General features: G+C 41.7%; 1 protein-coding gene across 1 annotated transcript in view; it reads left to right on the plus strand.

The window, feature by feature from the left end:
* Window positions 1–26516, plus strand: part of MGAM (maltase-glucoamylase) — a 190282-nt gene that overhangs the window by 24867 nt on the left and 138899 nt on the right. The window contains exons 8-24 of the mRNA XM_055589393.1: window positions 2045–2157; window positions 2466–2591; window positions 3486–3617; window positions 3768–3884; window positions 4957–5070; window positions 6573–6657; window positions 8662–8779; window positions 9785–9956; window positions 11254–11370; window positions 13035–13189; window positions 15480–15564; window positions 16331–16387; window positions 16921–17045; window positions 21001–21089; window positions 22267–22316; window positions 22736–22903; window positions 25578–25730. Of these exons, the coding sequence (XP_055445368.1) occupies window positions 2045–2157; window positions 2466–2591; window positions 3486–3617; window positions 3768–3884; window positions 4957–5070; window positions 6573–6657; window positions 8662–8779; window positions 9785–9956; window positions 11254–11370; window positions 13035–13189; window positions 15480–15564; window positions 16331–16387; window positions 16921–17045; window positions 21001–21089; window positions 22267–22316; window positions 22736–22903; window positions 25578–25730 (1976 nt within the window). The remainder of the gene's footprint in view (window positions 1–2044; window positions 2158–2465; window positions 2592–3485; window positions 3618–3767; window positions 3885–4956; window positions 5071–6572; window positions 6658–8661; window positions 8780–9784; window positions 9957–11253; window positions 11371–13034; window positions 13190–15479; window positions 15565–16330; window positions 16388–16920; window positions 17046–21000; window positions 21090–22266; window positions 22317–22735; window positions 22904–25577; window positions 25731–26516) is intronic.

Below are 26516 nucleotides of genomic sequence, written 5' to 3' on the forward strand. Positions count from 1 at the left end.
TTAGCTCTCACTTGTTTATTTTTGTCTTTATTTTCATTACCCTAGGACATGGGTCATAGAGGATCTTGCTGTGATTTATGTCAAGGAGTGTACTGCCTATATTTTCTTCTAAGAGCTTTATAGTTTCTGGCCTTACATTTAAGTCTTTAATCCATTTTGAATTTATGTTTATGCATGGTGTTACGAGGTATTCTAGTTTCATTATCGCTAATGCAAATCAAGGTGATGGGGAGACTTCATCTTTGAGAACTGCAATGGGGGCTTAGAGAGATTTTGAATTTATAATATCATCTCTGACATTGTTTTAGTTTGGCTCTTGCTCGATATGAGATCCGCTGAGGCTTTGACCTCTGTGAGTGTAGCTGGGTTATATTCCTGTAGTTATGATGGGTAATGGGATTGGAAGAGCATGTTCTGTAGTTGTGAATGCCTGAGGAGAAAATTTTTTTCTCTGTTCTCTTAAGTTAGGTATTTGGGGGCCTGTGAATCAATCTGACAAAAGACAGGTTAGTAAGAGAAAGACTGAGTTTATTTACATGTGTGACATACATATGCACAAGAGTGCTCAATAAGTAGCTCAAAGGGGTGGTTAGAATTTGGGTTAGAATTTACATAACATCCTATGGGTTTCCCTGTTGGCTCAGATGGTAAAGAATCTGCCTGCAATGCAGGAGACCTGAGTTCGGTCCCTGGGTTGGGAAGATCCTTTGGAAAAGGGAATGGCTACCCACTCTAGCATTCTTGCCTGAAGAATTCCATGGACACAGGAGCCTAGCAGCCTACAGTCCATGGAGTCACAATGAGTCAGATATGACTGAGCAACTAACATTACCATCCTAATAAGGTAGAGGAAGAAAGTTACTTAGGATGAAACAAATAACTCCCTGAAGGGGTGAGAAGGCATTTAATGGGACAACAAATGACTTTTTGGAAAGATTAGAGAGTCCTTAGGAGAATAGTGCAGAGAAGGCAATGGCACCCCACTCCAGTACTCTAGCCTGGAAAATCCCATGGATGAGGGAGCCTGGTGGGCTGCAGTCCATGGGGTCGCTAATAGTCGGACACAACTGAATGACTTCACTTTCACTTTTCACTTTCATGCATTGGAGAAGGAAATGGCAACTCACTCCAGTGTTCTTTCTTGGAGAATCCCAGGAACGGGGGAGCCTGGTGGGCTGCCGTCTATGGGGTCACACAGAGTCAGACATGACTGAAGCAATTTAGCAGCAGCAGCAGCAGGGAGTTTATGACAACTAACTTCTTTTCTTAGAAGTTTTTAATTTTATTTTTTTATTTTTTTAAAATTTTATTTTATTTTTAAACTTTACATAATTGTATTAGTTTTGCCAAATATCAAAATGAATCCGCCACAGGTATACATGTGTTCCCCATCCTGAACCCTCCTCCCTCCTCCCTCCCCATACCATCCCTCTGGGTTGTCCCAGTTAGAAGTTTTTAATTTTAAAGATTTTGTTGATGTGAACACTTTTTAAAATCTTTATTGGATTTGTTACAAACTGTTTCTGTTTTATGTTTTGGTATTTTGGCTGTGAGGCACATGGTATCTTAGCTCCCTGATCAGGGGTCAAACTTACACCCCATGCATTGGAAACCAAAGTCTTAACTCCTGGACCACCAGGGAAGTTTGACATCAGAGTGTTTATGAGAGGCTCTGTGTTTAGGTTGATGAGGGATTTCAGAAACTCAAATATCTTCAACTTATAATCATTCTTATGCCACGGTGGCTTATTCTGAACCTCTTCGCAAAACTGGTTGCTTTTTCATGAAATCCTGATACAACACTAAAAATACTCCAGTCACCATTATGAAAATCTGCTACAGAGCAAAAGCTTTGACCGCTCTCATTCTATGAGGGTGGACTTTGACCATCAGAGTTTGTCCCTTTTTATACAAAAACAAGGTATTATAATCACTTCATTAGTGTTCAGATGATTGGGGACCTTCTGGTCTACAAATTTAAACTTTGTATTTATTACTCTAAAACAAATTCTAATGTTTATTTGCTTCATTTTTAATCTTCAAGAGGTTTTCCTCCAGCCCACCCCAGCTGTCACTTATCGCACCATTGGGGGCATTCTTGACTTCTACGTGTTCTTGGGGAATACTCCAGAGCAAGTTGTTCAAGAATATCTAGAGGTAAACTTACGATATCATCATTATGATTAAGGAAATCCTAAATAGCACAAAGAAAATGAAATTTAATGTAAGTGTGACTTATAAACATATGCTGTTAATATTATAAGTAACTGCTACAAATGTGCTACTACAATTTGACCCTACCCTCCATGATTTATAAAGGGGCTGGAAAAACAGACTAGCATCTAACATTAAGGAAATAGTGTGTTGGGAAGTGGGTAGTATTTTGTGCCCCCAAACTAATGCTCAGAATAAATTTTTTTAAAAGCAGAGTATTTCCTAACTTTCATTTTACATCACTCTTTCAGCTCATTGGACGGCCAGCCCTACCCTCATACTGGGCGCTTGGGTTTCATCTCAGTCGTTATGACTATGGAACCCTAGATAACATGAAAGAAGTCGTGGAGAGAAACCGTGCTGCGCAGCTGCCTTATGTAAGTAAGATTTCAAAAAATGCTCCAAAATTAAAAGAACTGGGGAATAAGAACATGTGTTTATATTTTCTCCTCCTGAGCTTTTTTTTTTAAATATATAACAAAAATATTTTTACATATTCAGAATGCCAGACTCTTTTGTCGGGCCAACCATTCCTCTAAAGCAACTGGTTCAGGAAATAGTACATAGAGACCACAATTATGGGGTTGGGAGACAATCTGTTTCTTTCTCTATTTTTCTTACCACGTGTTTTAATAGTAAAATTGTCTTATGCTTACTGTATTGATTACATTTCGCATAATGAATTTTTTATTTGACTTCTCAAGACATTTATTTTCCTAGTTTAAGTGAGCAAAAGGATATAGTACATGCATGTAATAACATATTTTTATGTTTTAAATGACCACACTTGAATGTGTCTATTATATAATGAGTAGTGAGGTATTGCAAGAGATGCAAAGGGAAAAGCCCAAACTTCTCTGGAATAATCTTCTTCTGTCCTCTACCCCATGCCCTTGGAGGCAGACATTTAGGTCCTAGAGCAAGAGTCAATTTCTTTCTGGGCTTCACTGTTTTCGTAAGAGTAAGATTAGGAAAGAATAAATGTCAAAGAAGGCTTGAAGTAGAAGAGAAGCAACAAAACAGAATATGGGGCAGTCAAATGAGAAAGAGGAGGTGGGAGACACAGCCCCTTCCCTTTTTTATTGTGGATGACATGGCATTTAGGTAATGGATGTGTTTTGACAGCCTTAGTGATTTTTTTTTGTAATTGTCTTGGTTTGTCTGTTAGATTGGACTTTAATGCTAGAAGGCCAGACAACAAGGTAGAGTGATGCAGCTAATCTGATTCCAGGGGTGGGCCCATAAATTGTGGACCTTGTGTATTCTTTCAGGATGTTCAGCATGCCGATATTGATTACATGGACGCAAGAAAGGACTTCACTTATGATCCAGCAGCTTTCAAGGGCTTCCCTGAGTTTGTTAAAGAATTACACAATAACGGACAGAAACTGGTCATCATTGTGGTATGGGCAGTCCTCTTATACCCCCACATCAGGTCCCTTCTCTTCTTTGTCATTGAAGCCCCCTCTCCCCACCTCATCCCCAATTTCCAATCTCCTTTCAGTGCCTCTGGCTTAAAGCTAGGTTCATCACTGTATTTTTCTCCTTCTTAGGATCCTGCCATCTCCAACAACTCTTCCCTAAGTAATCCCTATGGCCCATATGACCGGGGTTCAGATATGAAGATATGGGTGAATACTTCAGATGGAGTGACTCCACTCATTGGGGAGGTAACTTAATGGGGAAGCTAGGAGCCGGTGGGGGGGTGGGGGCTGTGGCTGTGTTATATGTGTGTGAGTGTGTGCGTGTATAATTGTTTTGTTTTACATTTTCAGTTGTCATTATTTGCTGGGGATCGACTTGCCCTTGTGGTTTTATCTCCAAATACCTACCAGCCATCTGAGCTCTTACATTCCCTTCATAGCAAAGTCCCTTTGAACAATAGATGTAGATACTGAATATTTCCCTCCTCACTCCCCATTTGCTCTTTAGCTGACTTCAGTCTGCTTTTTTCCCCATCCCTCCTCTGACAAATGGCACCAGTTATTTTCAAATTGGCAAATCCAGTGGAACTGTTTCATTCCTTTTTTTACTGAATTTTTCTGTTATCTGACAAGTTTGATGTTCTTTCTCAAATTTCTATTTGTCCTTGTCTTCCATCAAAGTGTTATCTGCTGCTTCACTTCTAATATCTCTGCTGACCTGAGTGCATAGTGTCTGACAGGAGGTGGATAGGAAGACAATAGAGAAGAGTGATTGATGGTTGGAACATACAACTTGTGATGCCTCAGTTGAAATTACACAGTACTCTTCCTCATTTGCTTCCCCTGTGCTCAGTCAGTAAAGAATCCACCTGCAATGCAGGAGACCCGGATTTGATCCCTGGGTTAGGAAGACCCCCTGGAGAAGGAACTGGCAACCCATTCCAGTATTCTTGTCTGGGAAATCCCATGGAAAGAGCCCTGGCGGGCTACAGTCCATGGGATCGGAAGGGTTGGACCGGACTTGGTGACTAAACCACCACCATTCTCTCATTTATCATTCCCAGGATTGGGAGTTGAACTTTAACAATGATTTAATCTTTTTTTTTTTTTAATAACTTCTTTTCTTCAAGTGTCAGTTGACAACTCCTGTTTATCCTAAGTATTTGAAGTGCTTCACATCCTTAACTGAAAATGACCTATGTCTGGGCAGCTCTGTTGCCATAATCATATTAGGAATTTCTTTGTAAAGTACTCTACTCTATTTTATTCTGTATTCATTTAACTTTCTCTGATTAATTATTTTCTTTTCTTCCTGCAGGTCTGGCCTGGAAAAACTGTGTTTCCTGATTACACCAACCCTAAGTGTACTGCTTGGTGGACAAATGAATTTGAGCTTTTCCACAGTCAAGTAGAGTTTGATGGAATCTGGATTGTGAGTTCTTAACATTTTTTTCTCTTTCCCTAAAATTAATTTTTATTGAAGTATATTTGCTTTACAGTGTTGTGTTAGTTGCTATTGTACAGCAAAGTGAATCAGGTTTATGTATACATACATCCCTTCATTTTTGTATTTCCTCCCCATTTAGATCATCATAGAGCTCTGAGTAAATTTCCCTGAGCTATACAGTAGGTTCTCAATTATTTAGAGTTCTTAACTTTCTGTTGAATAGGCGGCTAACATTCAGACTGTGTATCTCTATGTCACTGAATCATGGAGCACAGGGTCAAGAGGAGAGGAAAGCAAGAGTGGCAGTAATTCTAAGTATTCCCTCTCTTACTATTCAAATAATCTTACCAAGACAGGTAGCTTAGACTCAAAAGCAGATTGTTAGAACTGGAAGTAAACTCAGGAATCAGTTCTATCCAAGTCTGTGTGTGTTTAGTGGCTCAGTTGCGTCTGACTCTGTGCAACCGTATGGACTGTAGTCTGCCAGGTTTCTCTGTCCATGGGATTCTCCAGGCAAGAATATTGGAGTGGATCACCATGCCCTCCTCCAGGGGATCTTTCTGACCCAGGGACTGAACCTGGGTCTCCTGCATTGCAAGCAGATTCGTTACCATCTGAGCCACCAGGGAAGACATTGTCATTGTCACGAAGTAACTGAATGGTTCAACGGCCAGTTCAGGGCTCTTTCACTCGGACAAGTTGGATATACTGACCAGAGCCAGGGTACTCAGGTGTGGACAGAACTGTGGCTACAGAAAGGACAAATGTCTCATAGACTAATATCGAACGAAAACCAATGCAGAGCAGGAGGTGTTCAACACAATTTAGGGAGCACTAGCATTGAAATTCTTTCTATTTATAAGGGAAAGGTAGAAAATGCAAACAGTAGAGCTAAACAGATCAGAAGAGTGAAAATGATATCAACCAAGGGCATCTGCTATCAGTATTTCCGTGTGCATCTTTACAGACTTCTCACTTGCACAGCTGTGGGTACCTGCTTATTCACTCACTCTCTCCGCATATGTTTATATATGCAAATGCATTTATATATGTGTATATTCATAGCTATATTTTCATATCTAGAGAATGTATCAATATAAGTTGATTTATATGGGATCATATAAATTGAAATATGATTCACCTAATATTGGGTTGGCCAAAAATTTCATTCAGGTTTTTCTGTAAGAGGTTACGGAAAAACCCAAATGAACCTTTGGCCAACCCAATATTTTGAGAAATATTTCAGTTTAAATGATTGAAGACATATGTCATTTTGAAGGGATTTTAACAACTTTCTCCACAAAGCCTTCAATGGGTAGGGAAGACAGGGCAGGACCATCTGTTTCTCTCTTTAACCTAAGGACCTCTTTAGAAAAGAAATATGTAGAATTATTTCTCTGAGTCCTTAAAAAAAAAAAAGACACCATCTGTAGAACATATGAAGAAATGTTACTCTTTCTTAATAGTTTTTGCTCTTTGTCTTGTAGGATATGAATGAAGTTGCCAACTTCGTGGATGGCTCAGTTTCAGGATGTCCCACAAGCAATCTAAATTATCCCCCATTCACTCCCAGTAAGCATTGATTAGCCTGATTAAAGTGGCAACACACACCTCATATTTTAAATTCATAAGGATAGATATAACAACCTGCTGAGGGTTTTTGTACATAAATTGCATAGAGGAAGGAAAATGTGGGTACCGTATAAAGAAAACCAGAGAAGAAAATCAAAACACCCTGCTTTCTTAGATGAGGCATAAATTAAAAAGGGGCAACCTAGTCCTTCTGCTTACATCTGAGCTGTTTCTAGGGGAAAGTCAGGAGAAGATATGGTACAGAAACCAGAGGCTAGCAGTTAGTTCATTCTGCTCTCAAGTGTGGACCCAGACAGGTCAGGGCTTACCAGAGAGAGACCAGATAACTAGGTTTGGTCTTCAGATGAAGTCAAGTTTGGTCAAGTCAAGAGAGTAAAGAAGAGATTTGGATGACAGGATGAGAGGAAGCCAGAACCCATGGCTTGGGAGGACAAAGTCAGTGTCAGTGAATAGAATGCTAGAGAGATCTGATTGAACTTTGACCAATAGCATCTCCCAGGGTGTGGTCCTAGGATCACAGCATTTATTGTATTTTGAAGAAAACTAGAGGCTCACAGAGAAATAGTATCTTGATTAAGAAAGGAATAAATTGCTAAAATTATAGCATCTTTTGAAGACTTCTAAGATCATGGCATCTGGTCCCATCACTTCATGGCAAATAGTTGGGAAAACAGTGGAAACAGTGTCAGACTTTATTTTTCTGGGCTCCAAAATCACTGCAGATGGTGATTGCAGCCATGAAATTAAAAGACGCTTACTCCTTGGAAGGAAAGTTATGACCAACATAGACAGCATATTAAAAAGCAGAGACATTACTCTGTCAGCAAAGGTCTGTCTAGTCAAGGCTATGGTTTTTTCCAGTGGTCATGTATTGGGCTATAAAGAAAGCTGAGTGCCAAAGAATTGATGCTGTTGAACTGTGCTGTTAGAGAAGACCCTTGAGAGTCACTTGGACTGCAAAGAGATCCAACCAGTCCATCCTAAAGTAGATCAGTCCTGGGTGTTCATTGGAAGGACTGATGTTGAAGCTGAAACTCCAATATTTTGGCCACCTTATGTGAAGAGCTGACTCATTGGAAAAGACCCTGATGCTGGGAAAGATTGAGGGCAGGAGGAGAAGGGGACGACAGAGGATGAGATGGTTGGATGGCATCACCGACTCAATGGACATGGGTTTGGGTGGACTCCAGGAGTTAGTGATGGACAGGGAGGCCTGGCGTGCTGCAATTCATGGGGTCGCAAAGAGTCAGACACGACTGAGCAACTGAACTGAACTCAACTGAATCTGACAAGAAAATAAGAAATTGTAACAAATGGGTCAAGACTAAACAGTGAGCGACTTAGATGGGAGGCTTCATTCTTTTAGTAATGGAAATTACTAATATTTTAGTAATGGAAATATGGCAGTCAAATGGTTTTGGAAATACTGATCTGGCATTATGTGTGCTTCTAATAAGAATTAGAAAGTCGATAGATCAGAGGTAAATAAGCCATTAAGGAAATGATTGCAATAGTTAAGATCCAAAGTAATTTGGATCTGAACCAGAGTGGTATGAAGGGAGCAGAGAAGATTGGATGAATGAATGACAAGTTGGTCGATCATCCTTTATAGTATCTGGTCAACAGAGAGAAGGGATAGAAATTTATTTTTAATAAATATTTTTGTTCTTGGATCACTCAGCTAAGTCTGCAGACTTCAGATTTAACTTCAAATCTAACTTGACCCACTTACTTCTAAGTTCTTGTTTCTGGTCACCTGAGCACCCAGGTGGGAGGATGTGTGTGGGTGTCAAGTCAGCCCAATTGTTTTGCATAACAGAGAAACTACTGTGTATATAGCTCTCTGATTGTGCGGATAGTGTATGTCCACTTCCAGGGTGGCCATAAAATTGCCTGCTCGGGGAGCCGCCTTGTCTGGTGATAGTCGAGAAATGGGGAATGTGTAGCTCAGGCTGTCATTGACTGAACCCTCTTTTGTCGCAGAAATCCTGGATGGGTACCTGTTCAGCAAGAGCATCTGCATGGACGCAGTGCAGCACTGGGGGCAGCATTACGATGTCCACAATCTGTACGGCTACTCCATGGCCATCGCAACTGCAGAGTAAGGCCATTATCACGTGGGCTCAATACATGATCAGAGAGACTTAATACATGACCAGATTCTTAGTCTTGTCAGATTCCAGGTGCTACTATGTTATTTTTTAGAACTTGGCAAGATAAGTAAGGCTGTTGTTATTGAATGAATGAAGAAAATCCTGGGCACGTAGAGAAGAAAGTGAAAATGCAAGTGCAAATCATTCAGTTGTGTCCGACTCTTTGCAACCCCACGGACTATACAGTCCATGAAATTCTCCAGGCCACAATACTGGAGTGGATAGCCTTTCCCTTCTTCAGGGGATCTTCCCATCCCAGGGATTGAATCCAGGTCTCCTTCATGGCAGGTGGATTCTTTACCAGCTGAGCCATAAGGGAAACCCAAGAATACTGGAGTGGGTAGCCTATCCCTTCTCCAGCAGATCTTCCTGACCCAGGAATTGAACTGGGGTCTCCTGCATTGTAGACTGATTCTTTACCAACTGAGCTATCAGGGAAACCCAAAGGGAAGAAGGAAGCTAATAAATATTTATGAAATGTATATAATGAAAGAAAGAATGAATACATGCATGAATAGAAAGTTGGAAGAAAGAAAGAGAAGTAACCCAACCAAGGTCAAACAGCTAATAAATTGTAAGAGCAAAATGTGGACTCATTTCTGCATGAGTCCAAGGTTTCATGTATTTTCCTCTCTGTCATACTCTATAGACTGGTGTACGGAGGGTTAAGTAACTTACAGACTTCATGTGCTTTGGGATTTTAGGTACCAGCTCAGTATCCTTGTACTGAAATTTGATTTTATGGAGTAAATGATGTACATAGAATGCCTAAAACAAAACAAAATATAAACATACCCAGTGGGGCAGTCTGCTCCCCATAGCAAATCTAGCCCTAGAGGAGAGAACTAGAAGAAAAGAGTAGGGTATTAACTTGAGAGCTTCAGTATCATCACATTAACCTCTGGGCTAAGACTCACTAAGGTCACACATTGACTCCCTCTCTCCCTTTCTAGAACTGTCAAGACTGTGTTCCCCAACAAGAGAAGCCTCATTTTAACCCGTTCTACATTTGCGGGTTCTGGCAAGTTTGCAGCCCACTGGTTAGGAGACAACGCTGCCACCTGGAGCGACCTTCGATGGTCCATCCCTGGCATGCTCGAGTTCAACCTGTTTGGTATCCCAATGGTGAGTCCACATGGCAGTCCTCAGAATGCCTCATTCTAGATGGCTTCCAAATAATAAACTTTCCCTCCTCTGCCCTCCGCAGCCCAGGGTTAAGTATCTGGCGAGCACTGCTTCATCTACATTAGTATGACACTGATACCACGACATTCTTTCCTGTACTGCCTTATAAAAATAGAAGCTTGATACCACCTTGAAGTGGTATCATTGGAACATTTTTTTTTAATTAAAGTACAACCTGCATGTGAAAAAGTGCACATATCTATAAGGTTACAGATGATGATTTTCACAAACGAAACACATCTGTGTATTTTGCACCCAAATGAGGAAGCACAACACTATCAGCATCCTAGAGATGGCTTTGGGATCTTTTAGTTAAATTCAACGTATCTATTTATTGAGCTCTTACTCTGAGCAAAGTATTGAGCTAGGCGTACATGAAGAGAAACGTACATATAGTAATGGAAACACCTTCCTTCCCTCCCCACCCAGTTTATACACAAGCACACATACATAATTATGGCAAGCTAGGGTAATAGTGCCAACAGGAACATATAATTTAAATGTTAAAAGAAATCCCGAGAAAGGGAATTTTCAACTCTAATAAGATTACAAGAAACAAGGGGAGTCACAGGAAGAAGTCAATAGTTACTTCATAAAGAAGATGGCACTTGAGTTTAACCTTAAAAGTGGGTATGTTTATCAGACTAATGGTTAGGGGAGATCATTTTAAGACTGAGAAATAAACTTGAACAAGAGCAGCAAGAGGGAGCATTTGATGTATCTGTGAGGATGGGTATGTAGGACTGGAATGAGAAATGATGCTGGAAAGGTGAGTTGCAGCCAGTTACCACGAGTTACCAGGAGGAAGAGCAGCAGGAGACCCTGGATATTTTTGAAGAGATGAACGACCTGATTAGATTTAGCCATTGGAAAGTTAATTGTGCCAGTGCTGTGGTAAAAGTGATAATATCAACAGTATTTCTAGTTACTATTCACCAGAAAGCTATTGTACGTCACATGTTTTACTTATATCATCTCATTTACTAAAATCCTAGAGTGCCCACTTTAATAAAATGAGGAAACTGATGCACAGAGGGTTGAGTAACTCATTTGAAGTCACCTGGCAGTAAGGAGTGGACACGGGACACAGCCCAATTCTATCACACTGCATTCACCTTCTCAGGGAGAGGTCAGCCAAGTTGGATTGGCAGGTCTCCGGTAGAAAGCAAAGCCCAGGAGCAGGGGGCAGCAATGGAAGTGAGGTCCACATGCTGTCACTGTCTGTGTGTCCTTCCAGGTGGGTGCTGACATATGTGGCTTTATACTGGATACTTCTGAAGAGCTCTGCAGACGGTGGATGCAGCTGGGAGCATTCTATCCATTTTCCAGGAATCACAATAGCCAAGGCTACAAGGCAAGTCAGTGTCTCAGGAGATATGATCAAAATAGACTTGGCATTCAGTAGGACTGGATCTACCTGCATCCTCACCTGGAAATCTGTTGAGCCAGCCTCCTCCCTGGTGCTTCACTTAGGCTAACTGGGACCACTGTTTGCAATTAACCAGAACTCGTGGTGTGCCATTACAATGCTCTGTTGCTGTGGCCTCTGCTATTTCTGCTGCAGCAAAGAAATGGCAAGTCTGTGAAGGTTTTCAATCAAACCTCTAGACACATTATCTATGTTACTCATTTTGAATAAAAATAAGGAAAAACTTCAAATATTTAAATGGCAGTCTACCGAGAGAGAAGAGCTTCCCCAATGACTAAGCAGTAAAGAATCCACCTGCCAATACAGGAAACACAGAAGACTCAGGTCTGATCCCTGGGCTGGGAAGATCCCCTGGAGGACGAAATGGCAACCCACTCCAGTATTCTTGCCTGGAAAGAATCCCATGGACAGAGGAGCCATGGGGTTGCAGAGTCAGACACGCCTGAGCAACTAAGCAAGCATGCATTGCCCAGAGAGCACCCCTAGAATGAATGAGGGGGAGGCCTTACAGGGTGAAGAGCATCCACTGACTGGGTGAAATGAACTCTCTTTTCTCAACCCTATTGCTCAGAAGCAAAGTTGCAAGGTAGCTCCAGGTCTGGCAGGAATAAAACTCTTAGTTGCGATGAATAGAGTCTGGTTTCTACAGATCCTTCTGAGGTAGATGGGCTCCAGGCTAGGCATTTATCACTAGCCTCCTGTTTACATTTTCTGAGGAAGGAGGCAAGTGGACTCCAGGCTAGGTATTTACAACCTAGGCTAGGTATTTACAGGCTAGGTATTTACAGCCTCCGATTTGCACTTTGAGATAGGAAAAAAAAAAAAAAAAAAAAAAACAAACAAACAAACCCAAGAACAGGGTAAATAGTCAGACAGGGCACTTTTTAACCGTTGTGGCAGGAACAGAGAGGAGTCAAACCCTGCCTGAGTAAAGGATCAAGGTCATTTCCCCTCCCTGGGGCAAGGGAAACACTGCACATGTGCAGGAAGGCTCTTTGGGGATCAAAAAGAGGGTATACCACCCCAGAATAGGTGATGCTAAGGCCCCCCATAGGACTGGACTTTTTCCCCATCTTGGGAAAAAGTTGCACATTGCATGTTGGGGAGGGTCCTAGGACAGGTCAGAAGTGGAAAAAGAAACTAGATAGTTGGCCAAAGGTAAATAAAGACCCAGAAGAACAGCCCCATATAAATGACTTAACCACCTCTTCACTGAGCCCCTCCTCAATCCGGGGGGGTGGCGGAGGGGATGCCCACACCCTTTGTATCCAGGTATGCCTCTCTGCCTTGCTTCTGTCTTAATTAAACAGGCTGTTTCTCTGTGTGGGCTCACACTTGTGCTGTCTCTAATAATAAACTTTGCACCTGCTTTTATGGTTCGCCTCCTTGAAACATTCTTGCTTTCAAACAGAGGCAAGAGCCTGGGAAAATTTGCTTCTTGCCTCTAACCCTTGCTGGTCTAGTGGCTAGGATTACTGGTTTTGATTCAGGTCACCCAGGTTCAATTCCTGAGCGGGGAACTAGCCGCTCACTGCTGCTTCTCTGAAATCAAAACCAGATGACAGCTACCACCTCTTGTTTCTTCCCAGGCCCAGGATCCAGCCTCCTTTGGCACCGACTCACTGCTGTTGAATTCCTCCAGGCACTACCTGACCATCCGCTACACCCTTCTGCCCTATCTCTACACCCTCTTCTACCGTGCTCACAGCCGCGGGGACACTGTGGCCAGGCCCCTTCTGCATGAGTAAGTTCATCTAATCCACAGGAATTTTATCAATACAACTAGTGAAACTGACTGTATCATCAAATGGAAGCAGGAAAATTAAAACAATCCAGTTAATCAGATATATTTTTTCAACTTGAATAATCATTTGTCATTTACAATTCTATTACTGCCTATCTATCAATGTTATTTTAAGTATATTTAAGTGTTATAGCCTTATCCCTTTGGGAACGAGAAGTGTTCTAAGTCATGGGAGTTGGGGGTCTTTGTTCTCCCAACTAACTCCATACCTTAGACAAATCATTTAAGTTCTTTCTTTCTTAGCTTCTCTGAAAGTGAAAGTCCCAGTCTTTGCGACCCCATGGACCATACACAGTCCATGAAATTCTCCAGGCCAGAATACTGGAGTGGCTAGCCTTTCCCTTCTCCAGGGGGTCTTCCCAACCCAGGGATGGAACCCAGGTCTCCCACATTGTGGGCAGATTCTTTACCAGCTGAACCACAAGGGAAGCAAGTGTCCCCTACCTCTGGTATCTAACACCTGATGATCTGAAGTGGAGCTGATGTAATAATGATAGAAATAAAGTGCACAATAAATGTAACATGTTTGAATCATCCTGAAACCAGCACCCCTTCCTCCCAAGTCCATGGAAAAACTGTCTTCCATAAAACTGGTCCCTGGTGCCAAAAAGGTTGGGGACCATTGATTTAAAGGCTTTGATATCTTGGAGCTGATGGTCGTTTTTGTAATGCACCCTGTTTGGGCTCTAGGAATGAGCCTGTCATTTACACACTGATAAGAATACTACTATGCAGGATTTCCAGAAATCAGAATTTTTATCTTCACCCAGTGAGTATCTAATTTGACTCTAACAAAGAGCACTTTTAAGAGACTCTCCTTAGGGTCGTTTAGTATGAACTGATGCCTCAACAGATTAGCCAGCAGGTATCTCTGGGGTCTTCAGGCAATCCTGTTTTTGGGCAGGAAGCAGCTGTGAGGAAATACACGCTGGATAGAGATTTGTACGAGGAGAGGGTTTGTCCTTGCTTCCGAGATGATGCTGTGGGGCCCTCTAGTGGCTGCAGAATGAGTAGCTCTGTGGTGGGGTTGGCATTCTCCTGAGTGGCCCCCGCAGGATCAGGAGAAGGAAGTGTTCAGAAACTGAGGACTGAGATGATGCTGGGAAGCTTATGTGGAGCTAGCCGGCTTGAGACAGAGGCTGTGGTTTAGGTGGGGACCCTGCTTCAACTGGCCTTCCCAGGTAGCTCAGTAGGTAAAGAATCTGCCTGCAGCGCAGGAGATTCGGGTTCATTCCCTGGTTCAGGAAGATCCCCTGGAGGAGGGCATGGTAACCCACTCCAGTGTTTTTTCCTGGAGAATCACATGGACAGAAGAGCCTGACGGACTACAGTCCATAGGGTGGCAAAGAGTTGGACACGACTGAAGCGACCCACAAAAATAGAGGTATTAGGTTGAACTAGTGTTTGCTGTTAATTAGATCAAAGCCTCAGTTTGGACATAGAATTCAACCAGTTTTATTGATTGGCTTGTACGTGATTCATTCTAACAGTTTTGAGCACAGATGTTCTGAAAGCCAAATACCTGGATATTGGAGGATATACTTGCTGGTAATCAATGGGGACATCTTTGAGGTCAATCTTGGTCACATCACATTAAAAAAATAGAATCTAGGTCTCATTTATTAAAATTAACAGAATAATTTTACACTCTACAAATAAAGAGACTTTTTCTTGTCAAAATCAAAACACAGTTAATTCCCTTATGTTTCTGACATTTTAGGCTTCAGGTATTATATTATATATATATATATATATAATATATATTATGATATATATTTATTCTTGTGGGTAAGGTTTTGCTATCTCCTGGAATTATCTATTAAAACGCAGGTATCCTAAAAGAGAAAAGAGTAAAGTTTTTAATTGTTTTTTTTGGAAAGAGGGTGATCAGATACAATTGTTTTTGGATAGTCAGCTGAAGTTTTCAAATATCCTGCTTGTTTTATTTTTGAAGGGAGATATGGCAAATAGAATTATAGCCTGGAACCCACCCAGCACAAGTACTGAAATAGGAATTTCTGTCCAAATTAGGGGAAGCATAGGAGGGTACAGAGGCTGGGAAATTGGGTCTGCCTGCAGGAGTGCGGGGAGGGCTAGGGATTGAATAGGGGTCACAGAATAGTTGGGAGAATTTGCCCCAGGCAGGGAGCCTGCAGGTTTTAGACAGGCTTGGGGGAGAGCCGCCAGAAAGCACTGGCCCAGATCTCAGGGAAGATTTCTCCGTGTCTAGGTTCTACCAGGACAGCAACACCTGGGATGTGCACCAGCAGTTTTTATGGGGGCCTGGCCTCCTCATCACCCCAGTCCTGGAGGAGGCAAGTGTTCCCACAGAGTAACCATGGCAATCTCTGCTTTTGTTCCGGCTAACTCCACACTTCTCTCTTCTTGCAACCATGTATCTTCTTCCTATTCCCAAACCATTTCCTACATGCCTGGCTGGGGCAGCCTTAAAGGCAGTGTGCTGGAGTTTGGGGAAGACAGCTACACATTTTTGTCTCTAGGAGTCTTTTGTCCTTGACCAAGTTTCCAATCAATGTAGAAGCATCTATGGGTGACTCCAGGATCAAGAACAGTCCTATGCACTGTCAGATTCACCTAGCAGATCATAACTTGCTCCGTGATGGAGAGGCAGGATGGAGCAGTGCCCTAGCACTCATTCTAAGGTCAGGCTGACCTTGGTGTTGGTTGTCACCTCTGCCACTTGGCACCAGTGACATCTGGGAGAAATGACGTGCTAGTTCCTCAGCTGTGAGGTGAGATAACAATAGCCCGTATCACTGGGGACTCTTGGGAAAGTTAAATGTGGTATACAGTGTAAACCTGGAACTGTTATTTTATCACAACATGTGTTTCAGTATTGTTATTCTTCTTCCTAATGTGATTCCACCTGGGGTTTTTCTTTGAGTTGCCAAGTTATCGCCTCTATTAGAAGAAAAGCACAAGTTGATAACAGAGAAAAGAAAGGCCATGTATGCATTCTCAGTACATGTTGAAGGATTTCCCTAGGGAATGCTAAGAAATCCATTTTTTTTGTCCTTCAGAGGCTGGGCCATGAAGGACAAGATTTTGTTTTAATTTCAGGGTGCAGAGAAAGTGACTGCATACATGCCTGATGCTGTCTGGTATGATTATGAGACTGTAAGTAGCTTTGACTTTTCTCCACTCTTCAAGCTGCATAGACAGGATGCCTCTAGGCAGAGAGAAACATCTATCTGTGTACTGAGGAATGTTTCTGCCGTGCTTCCAGTAGTAATTTCACAGCTGAGTCAATAAAGTGAGCCTAGGTCACTTGACAACAGTCATGATGAAATCAGAAAAAGATACTTCCATGTACTTTATTCAGCAATAAAATATAGATGGAAGTAGAAGGTCTCATGGGCAAATACTGGGGCCGGTAGACAATTTGAGCCTGGTTTTGAGTCAGATTCTTATTTAGCACGCTCAATTCCCACAATGTATGTCAAATAGCCTCAGCAAGACATTGTGTTCCCCCAAGCCCTCAACGGATTCCAGAACCTGTTGTTCTTAAATTCTTTCCGTTTTCTTGTTTGATTGCCTGGCTAGACAGCAATTCAGCTAGGTGGGAGAAGGAGACAGCTGTAGGTAAGTCAGCATGTGGTTAAGAGGTGATGCGTGCATGCCAACTTGTTTGAGTTGTCTGTGTGCCTCAGGGGGGCCAAATGAAATGGAGGAAGCAAAAAGTGGAGATGGAACTTCCTGGAGACAAAATTGGACTTCACCTGCGAGGAGGCTACATCTTCCCCACACAGCAGCCAGCCACGACCACGGTGGCCAGGTACAGTGTGGCCGGGGGTTTCTGTCATCTCTGTTCCCATCTGTTGTCTACGTAGAAGAGGTTGATGCATTGCATGGACTGTGGGGAGGAAGGGCATGTGTGTGTGTGTGTGTGTGTGTGTGTGTGTGTTAGGTCATCAAACTCTGTCCCTAGATTTCCCTAGGCCTCTTCTGGAGAAGCTGTGATTTAGAGCTGCATCCAAATGGATTTTCAAAGACCTGAATCTCTGTCCTTCCTTAACCCTTCTGACTGTCTCCTTGAAACATACTGACATCTGTGGTGGTGAACCTTCCTAGTTTTCCTAGAACCATTGCAGTGTTATCCCTGAAAGTCTCATGTTTTGGGGAACATCTCTATTGCAGGTAAAGGAGGCCTGTTGATCTCCCCAGCTGCCTTAATTGGACCATCATTCCACTGTGCTATGCTCCTGACACCCCATTTCTAGGGAGTTGGGTCCATTTCTACTCCCTTATAATTTCAGTTTCCTGTTCCTTTCTTCCCATGAGCCCATTTCTTGTGATGCAAAACAGTGTTCAAAAATTATTTCCTGTGCAGTTCAAATCTCCTTCATGTCACTACTTTCTCCTTGATGATTTTGATTCTCAAATTATACATTCCATCTGATACTAAAGAGACTCATATTCATATTCATGTCTATAAATTATTAGCTTTTAATAGACAGGGAATTTTTTGGAGGTTAGGAATCCTTTTCTTTTGAACATTCCTTCCTACCATAATTTTTTAAATTTTGACTTTGTAATACTGATGGAAAATATTTATACACCCAGTACCACCTGCTTTCTTTTTCTTTATTCAGCTTTATGCTGTTCTGCATCCTGGTACCAAAACTGTCTTTCCAAAATGAGGATATCAACTTATTGCTTCCCAGGTTAAACTCCAAAATCCGTCATTAGCAGAGTGTTGAAAGCCACATAATCTGGTTTCAAGTTAACAAACGTGTCTCCTGACACATCTTGCTACACACCTTTAGATTAGCAATTCCAAAAATCTTGTTATTCTCCAAACATACTCACCTCTTTCCCTGCCTTTGGGCTTCTCTACTTATTGTCCTTTTCAACATTCTTTGCCTGATACATTCTTAGTGCTCTTTCAAATTAAACTCAGATTTCTTCTGTGGGAAATCCTCCCCCAAAACTCTAGCAGAGGGAGTGCTGCTACTTACAGCTTTCTGCTTATTATTTATACTTTCTTACTCCTTAGCTAATTTTTCCCCCTTCTTAACATTGTTAAGTATTTCAATCATAGTTACTTTATACTTTGCAGCTGAGATTTCTAGTCTCTGAAATTCTTCAGTTCAGTTCAGTTCAGTCTCTCAGTCGTGTCCGACTCTTTGCAGCCCCATGAATCGCAGCATGCCAGGCCTCCCTGTCCATCACCAGCTCCTGGAGTTCACTCAGACTCATGTCCATCGAGTCAGTGATGCCATCCAGCCATCTCAGCCTCTGTCGTCCCCTTCTCCTCCTGCCCCCAATCCCTACCAGCATCAGCGTCTTTTCCAATGAGTCAACTCTTCGCATGAGGTGGCCAAAGTACTGGAGTTTCAGCTTTAGCATCATTCCTTCCAAAGAAATCCCAGGGCTGATCTTCAGAATGGACTGGTTGGATCTCCTTGCAGTCCAAGGGACTCTCAAGAGTCTTCTCCAACACCACAGTTCAAAAGCATCAATTCTTCGGTGCTCAGCCTTCTTCACAGTCCAACTCTCACATCCATACGTGACCACAGGAAAAACCATAGCCTTGACTAGACGAACCTTTGTTGGCAAAGTAATGTCTCTGCTTTTGAATATGCTATCTAGGTTGGTCATAACTTTCCTTCCAAGGAGTAAGCATCTTTTAATTTCATGGCTGCAGTCACCATCTGCAGTGATTTTGGAGCCCAGAAAAATAAAGTCTGACGCTGTTTCCACTGTTTCCCCATCTATTTGCCATGAAGTGATGGGACCAGATGCCATGATCTTTGTTTTCTGAATGTTGAGCTTTAAGCCAACTTTTTCACTCTCCACTTTCACTTTCATCAAGAGGCTTTTTAGTTCCTCTTCACTTTCTGCCATAAGGGTGGTGTCATCTGCATATCTGAGGTTATTGATATTTCTCCCGGCAATCTTGATTCTAGCTTGTGTTTCTTCCAGTCCAGTGTTTCTCATGATGTACTCTGCACATCTGAAATTCTTAGTAAACTCTTAATAAATCTCTTGTTAGTTGCTTTTGCCATCTATCTTTCATGCTGGCTAGTTACCTTATGTGTTGAGTAATTTTTTTGTTTTTCAAATGTGATGACTGCAAGGATCCAATTATAGGTCTCATTCCTTCAGAGATGATTAGCCTTCTTTTTGGTTGCAAACGAGGATTGCTGTCACCTTGGGTTTCACATTAGCAACCTTCAAGGATCAGGTGTCTAATTTATCTAGAACCAAGTAATGTTTTAGTGGACAAGTCCTTTAGGCTATTGGCTTCCCAGGTGGCCCAGTGGTAAAGAATCTATCTGCCTGCCAATGCCGGAGATTGCAAGAGATGTGGGTTCAATCTCTGGATCAGGAAGATCCCCTGGAGTAGGAAATGGCAACTCACTCCAGTATTCTTGCCTGGGAAATCCCAAGAGAAGCCTGGCGGGTTATAGTTCATGGGGTCACAAAGAGTTGTTGTTACTATATCATCTATTGTTACTAGATATTGTTACTATATAATAGTTGTATGAGCAACTAAGCATGCACATACACCTTCAGAGTATATGGCATCCTCCAGCATATCTAGGCCACCATGATGCTAGAAATATCAGTATGGACACCTGAAAGGATTTTAACTTTTGTGCCACTCAACCTTCTGCTTTGATTATTTGGTAAATATGTTTAATCTTTCTTACAATATTTAAGGTCATCAGTGGAGCTGTGGTCTGTTTGATTTTGTATCTCTTAGACTTCCTAGCATTGAAAGCTACTCAGTACGTATGTGTTAAATGAAAGCAGGTGACTTTGTTGATAATGGAATCTGGCTTGCACAGGGCACTGTGGAAGGCTGGACTGCGAAAGAATACAACAGGGGATGTAAGGGGTGCAGCAGGAGCCAGAAATTGGGAGGTGGTTTAGGGGAGGATGAAATAGGGAGAGATTTTCAAATGCAGTTGCTCTTCTTTTCTCTGTCTCTATGTCCATATATTTCAGCATCTTTTTGGCTTCGTGTGTTTCATTTTCTAAGTGGGGGTCCCCAACCTCCAGGGTCTAATGCCTGATGATCTGAGGTGGAGGTGATATAGTAACAATAGAAATAAAGTGCACAATAAATGTAATGCACTTGAATCATCCCAAAACCGCCTGTCTCACTCCTGCTCCGTGGAAATTGTCTTTCATGAAACTGGTCCCTGGTGCCAAAAGGGTTGGGGACTGCTGTTCTAAGTTATGTAGCAAATAATTAGAATGTTTCCTTTTTCTGTCTCAAAATGAACTGAAAATAATCAAGTTAGGAAAATTGCCCTCCTACAGATGGATTCTATTGTATTTTCTTGGTTTCTGAGTCAACGTTGTTCTTAGGTAGGGAAAAAAATATGTCCTCCTGACTTCAGTGAATACTTCCCCTGCATGTATCAGCTATAAAATGATTAGGCTGAACCAATTATCATCTAGGATTTCTCTTCTAATAGTCTGTACTCAAAATAATAACAGCATTAACAGCTTTTATTATAGCAATTCTGGTGATTAAATTCTTGCCTCCTACATAGATGTTTCTCGCCAATGTTTGGCATATTTCTGTCTCCTGTGACACTAGTGATTCTGGAAAATGATGCCCCTGTAGATTTTGCCTTTGTGCCTGAAGACGAGCAGAGCCATCTGCTGCTAGGAACCTTTCCCACTTGAAATCTGATGGAATCCTTCACAGCTCATTTAGCAAAATTCTTTGAGCCCCAAGTCTTTGGCTCTCACATAAATCTTGTTTCCCACAGTCGACGGAACCCTCTCGGTCTAATCATTGCCCTGGATGAGAACAAAGAAGCAAAAGGCGAACTTTTCTGGGATGATGGGGAAACAAAAGGTGAGCACCACGTTGGGGTTTCCAGATGTGCATCTTTGAGTTTCTCCTGCTGCTCATTCAGTGGTGGGAGACATCTCACCAGGCACTGCAGCGTTAATCACTCGAGAGAAGAATTCTGGTTTTGGTTGTGCAATTTAGGAATAGTGGTAGATGAAAGGATGGTAGATGTTTTCCTTGGATGGAAGGAAAACTCCCCTCCACCTCTTAGAATTCTTCCACTGGCCAGCTATATTGTATATATATAGGCTCTCATTTGATTTTCAATCAGCCCCTGAAATATGTTTTCAAGGCTGTTTCTGCCATTCAGTGCATTTTCCTTCACTCCAAATGCTTATGAACAAGCATAGAGGACATGTAAAACATGCCCATGCTAGTGAGGCAGTGAGAGGACACTTTCCTAGTGCACCTGCCTCTAGCCATACTTCTCAGCTCATTTGTCTGTCTCCAGTCATTAAGAATTCTTGTGGCTCAAACTTAGGTAGCAGATTCACTGGAGGCATATACTTTGGAAGCACTTGGGGGGGAACCTTTTCAAGGTTAAGGTAGGAAGGAAAAGACAAAATAGTGGCTCAGCCTTGGAAACTCTTATCTATAATCCGTCATTCTCAACATGAAGCTCTGTTTCTGAGTCCAAGCTTGCTCTGCTTGCCACATGACAGGCCAATAAATTGGAGACGAGGTGTTGAGGCAAAGAATAAGGACTTTATTCAGAAAATTGGCAAATGGAGAAGATGGCAGACTAATGTCTCAAAATAACCACATATCAAGGTCTGGATGTCAGGTTCTTTTATAGATTAGAGGACGAGGAGGTGAAGAAGTCAAAAGATCGTTAAGTCTTATACTTATCTCCTGGAATGGCCAGCCTTGGAGAGGGGGTATGTTAATTTCTTCCTTCCTGCAGCTGTTCACCGGCTGTTAGGGTAAGGATGTCTCCCTGAACAAAGGCACTTTGATTTAACATTCAGGAGTAGGGGCAGGGTTCCCCGAGGCAGGCCTTTATGTATAGACAGTATCCTTTTAGTGAACAAAAGCAATGGGAAACAGAAGTTAAAGTAAAGGAAACAGATCCAATTTGTAGTCAGTTTTCTTCTTCCATATAACAGCTTCAAGGAGCACCAGGATGAAATCTGTTTTTCTGTATTGGGCAGAGTCTGACTTGCCCTTCTCTTCCTTTCAGATACTGTGGCCAACAACCTTTATCTCTTATGTGAGTTCTCTGTCACCCAAGTGAGTAGTATATTTTTATGAATCTTAAGAGCTTTGGTCTGATGATTAGCTCCTATCTGTTTGTGTATATGTGTATTTGTAGCTTCATTTATAACCATAGGGGGACACATTTCTGTTTATGGCTTAATGTCCAATAATTGGATTATCTACATTAGTAAAAAGAGGCGATGATACAGATAAATCAAAGCAGTCAGTCTTTTAAAATGAATTTTCAAAAAATTCCTTTGTGTGTGTATGTGTTTCTCTCACCCTCCTTCTCCCTGCCTCAGGGGAAAAATAAGTTTGTATTGAAGCACACATTAGTAGAGAAAACTAAGAAGCATTCAGGGCCATTTGGGTAGCTGGTCTAGGACAGACTATTTGAATGACTTGAGCATCTGTGTATTCAAGGCAGATCTTTGTGTTTAATTGTTTTGCAGAACCGCCTGGAGGTTAAGATTTTGCAATCAACCTACACAGACCCCAATAATTTAGCATTTAAAGAAATTAAAATCCTTGGAACCCAGGAGCCTAACAGAGTTACAGTGAAACAGAACGGTGTTCCAATTCAAGTTTCTCCTAATGTCACTTACGATTCCAACCTACAGGTAAATAGCTTAGATGTTCTTCCTTGCCAAGGTTGCATTGGTTCCTAAAGGACCAGGGCACATTCTGAAGTCAGAGGTGGGGAAGTTAGAGGGTTAGGATGGAAAAAAATAAAAAAGGGAGCCAGAGCTGGGATGAACAAAGAGGCTGCTGAGATACTGGGAGGGAGTAAACTGGTCCTTTCCTCTCTTTTCCCTTATCTGCCCTTCAGTCTTCTGTCCTCTCTGCCTGGAACAAAAGAAGAGCAAAGACAGGAGTCTGGGGAACAGGATTAGAGGAAAACTGGGTCTGAAAGCTGCCGATTGATTGGTGCTAGAAGGGTTGAGGTGGGATTCCCGTTAATTTAAAATTTCAGGTGCTTTTCTTTGTTTCTTTACTCCATAGAGCTAGATTCTCACTCCAACACATTCTTAGGAAATATTTTGAGTCAATGAATTTGATAAGCTTAGCTAATGCTACTTACTTGGTTAGGTGATAATAATAAAAGAATTTTTCATCACTTTTAATGAGACAGTGTTCTTGAATAGGTTATTATCAATTCCTCTGAAATTTTAGCATTATGAGGGATCCTTTTCCCCAACACTGTTTTCTACAGGGGTTCAAGATAATCTGGGATAGGGAGCAGTGGGGTCATCATGGTTTGTGAGGAACCTTCCAAATTTGGAGACAAATAAGTAAATTTTGTCTTCTACTAAAATGATATATTGGTATCATTGGACATTTTGTCCTAACAACATACATTGAGTATGCATACGTTATAAAGTTAGAAATAATGTATTATATGACTGGTTATGTGTGCAGCAAAGTGCAAGGCCTTTGTAAGATGCTCATATGAAAATAAACTAATTATCAGTTTGATAAATAGATTAATAAATATACAAACAAAAGAATTCTTTTATTATTTGAATTTAGGTGGTGGACAGGCAACCCAATCCTACCTTTAGGAAATGTTAACTTATATTCTTTCCAATTTCATGTTCAAAGCTTAATGGAGTCATTGAGCAAAAGCTTTGGGGGCATTAGGTCTAGAGTTGGACCTTAAAGACGGTACATATGTGTAGAGATTTGTTCAGCTGCAAGTGACAGGAAACTCAGAAAAATGGTAGTTTAAACAAACTGGGATTTTTGTTTCCCTTATGGTATTGAGAGTTTAGGAAGTGCTCAGCTTCTGGCATTGGTTCAGTGCCTCAGGGTTGTCAATGTTGAGGTCTTTTCTTCTCTTGTGATTGGAAGTGATGGCTTAATTCCAGTCGCTCTAGCCTTGTTAGAGGGAAAAAAAATAAAAGTTAAAACAAAGAAGAAGGAGCTGGAAGGAAAAGGGAAAGGTGATGATGAAAGAAAGGAGGGGTAGGCTGATAAATCAAGAAAGAAACCCCTGGCCAGCCCCTTCTGGTGGAATTGCACTCAGCTATGAATGGCTGCAGCTGTGTTACATGGATTAAAAAACAAAAAAGTTCTTTGGGATGTTTGGTGTTCCAAACTGAAGTAGTAAGAAGGGAATTTTCTATTGGGCACGTGGCTAGAAGTCTGTTTCACAAATGGGCACCATTATCCTAGAAAGGGCATTGGCATAGGTAAAGCAGTCAAGGTTGGGGTATTAGCATAAGCCAATCCTGGGACTAAGAAAAGCCTTTTGTTAGCCTGTGAGTCTGTATAACTGGAATAGGCAGGACCCACATCTGGAAGAGGGCCTAGTTTGGACAGATTAACTTGTGGTCAGCTTTTGGAGGGTCTTAGGTGCCAAGCTAAGAAGGATGTGATCTAATTCTCAAAGGGTCTCCTATTGATCCTTGAATCAATATGCACCATTGTGAGAGTGTTGTTCTGTGGTGGTTTTTGAGGTATAGGGAAATGCGAGATGAACGTAGACTGGGGAGAGACTGGAAGGATGATAATCCTTAGTGTGAGATTTTATGACTCTAGACAAATGAGAACTTTCACTATGGAAGTTACTATTTTACAAGGAGACAACCAGAAGAAAAACACATAGAAAAAATTAAATATTTGAATTAGTGAATGGAACTCAAAGAAAGTTTCAAGTTTTGAGGCTCTGGGCTTGGACCACTGAAGAGACTAGGATATTAAAAATGGAAGGAGATATGATTTTGTCTACATATCAGTTTTGTAATTGGTAAACTGAGACCCAAGGAATTTGAAAGAATCTGTCCAAGTTTCCTCAGTGGGATGGAGGGGAGAACCCAGGCCATATGATTTTTACTTCTCTGTTCTTGCCCCCACTCCAGACCTGTGGGGAATACTGGTTTGGGGGATGGAGGGCAAGAAGATGGGCTCAGCTGAGGATGACACCCTGTGCTTGTGTGTGCTGTGCTACAAGGGGGCTGTCAGGAAGAGAGTCTTCCTGACAAAATAAGGAAGAGGAAGAGGAGTCAGGGGAGGAGAGAAAAGGGTGATTACAGAAGGTTGCGGTTGACCTTATTCTTTTCAAAATATTATGTACAAGATTCTGATAGAATTGCACCATTTTCCCTGTGGTTATTGGCTAACTCCCTGCACCCCCCCTCCCCGCCCCCTCTCTTCATGGAAGCTCCAGTGCTATGTTACTTGGATTCCTGAGAGACTGGTCTGATTTTTATTTTCTTTCCTGAAAGAAATCTCATACCTTGTGTGGTCTTTGTCCTGAGGATGCATTTCCTTGATATTTCCCCATTTCTACAGGTGGCCCTTATCACAGAAATTGATCTTGTTCTGGGAGGAACATACACAGTGGAGTGGGATGTGAAGATAAGGGATGAAGAAAAAATAGACTGTTATCCTGATGAGACTGGTGTTTCTGCAGAAAACTGCACTGCCCGCGGTTGTGCCTGGGAGGTAACCATGCTGACGGTGTTAATATACATGAAAATCCTCTACACTTTGTTTTAAATTGAAGCGTAGTGGATTTACCATGTTGTATTAATTTCTACTGTACAGCAAAATGATTATGTTATACATATATTAATATATGACTATCTTTTTCATATTCTTTTCCATTATGGTTTATCACAAGGTATTAAATATAGTCCCCTGTGCTGTACGGTAGGACCTTGTCGTTTATCCATTTTCTATATAATAGTTTGCATCTGCTAACCCCAGACTCCCAGTCCATCCCTCCCCCACCTCCCCTTGGCAATCGTGAGTCTGTTCTCTACATCTGTGAGTCTGTTTCTGATTTGTAGATAGGTTCATTTGTATCATGCTTTAGATTCCACGTATAAGTGGTATGTCTTTGTGGTATTTGTCTTTCTCTTTCTGACTTACTTTGCTAAGTATGATAATCTCTAGTTCCATCCCTGTTGCTGCAAATGGCATTATTTCATTCTTTTTTTATGGCTGAGTAGTATTCCATTGTGTCTATATATCACATCTTCTTCATCCACTTATCTTTCTGTGGACCTTTAAATTGTTACCATGACTTGGCTATTGCCAATAGTGCAGCTATAAGCTTTGGGGTACATGCATCTTTTTGAATTTCAGTTTTATCTGGATGTATGCCCAGGAGTGGGACTGCTGGATCCTACAGCAGCTCTATGTTTAATCTTTTGAGAAACCTTCATACTGTTTTCCACAGTGGCTGCACTAACTTACATCCCCACCAGCAGTGTAGGAGGGCTCCCT

Source organism: Bubalus kerabau, chromosome 8 (assembly GCF_029407905.1).
Source record: "Bubalus kerabau isolate K-KA32 ecotype Philippines breed swamp buffalo chromosome 8, PCC_UOA_SB_1v2, whole genome shotgun sequence".
Classification (NCBI taxonomy): domain Eukaryota; kingdom Metazoa; phylum Chordata; class Mammalia; order Artiodactyla; family Bovidae; genus Bubalus; species Bubalus kerabau.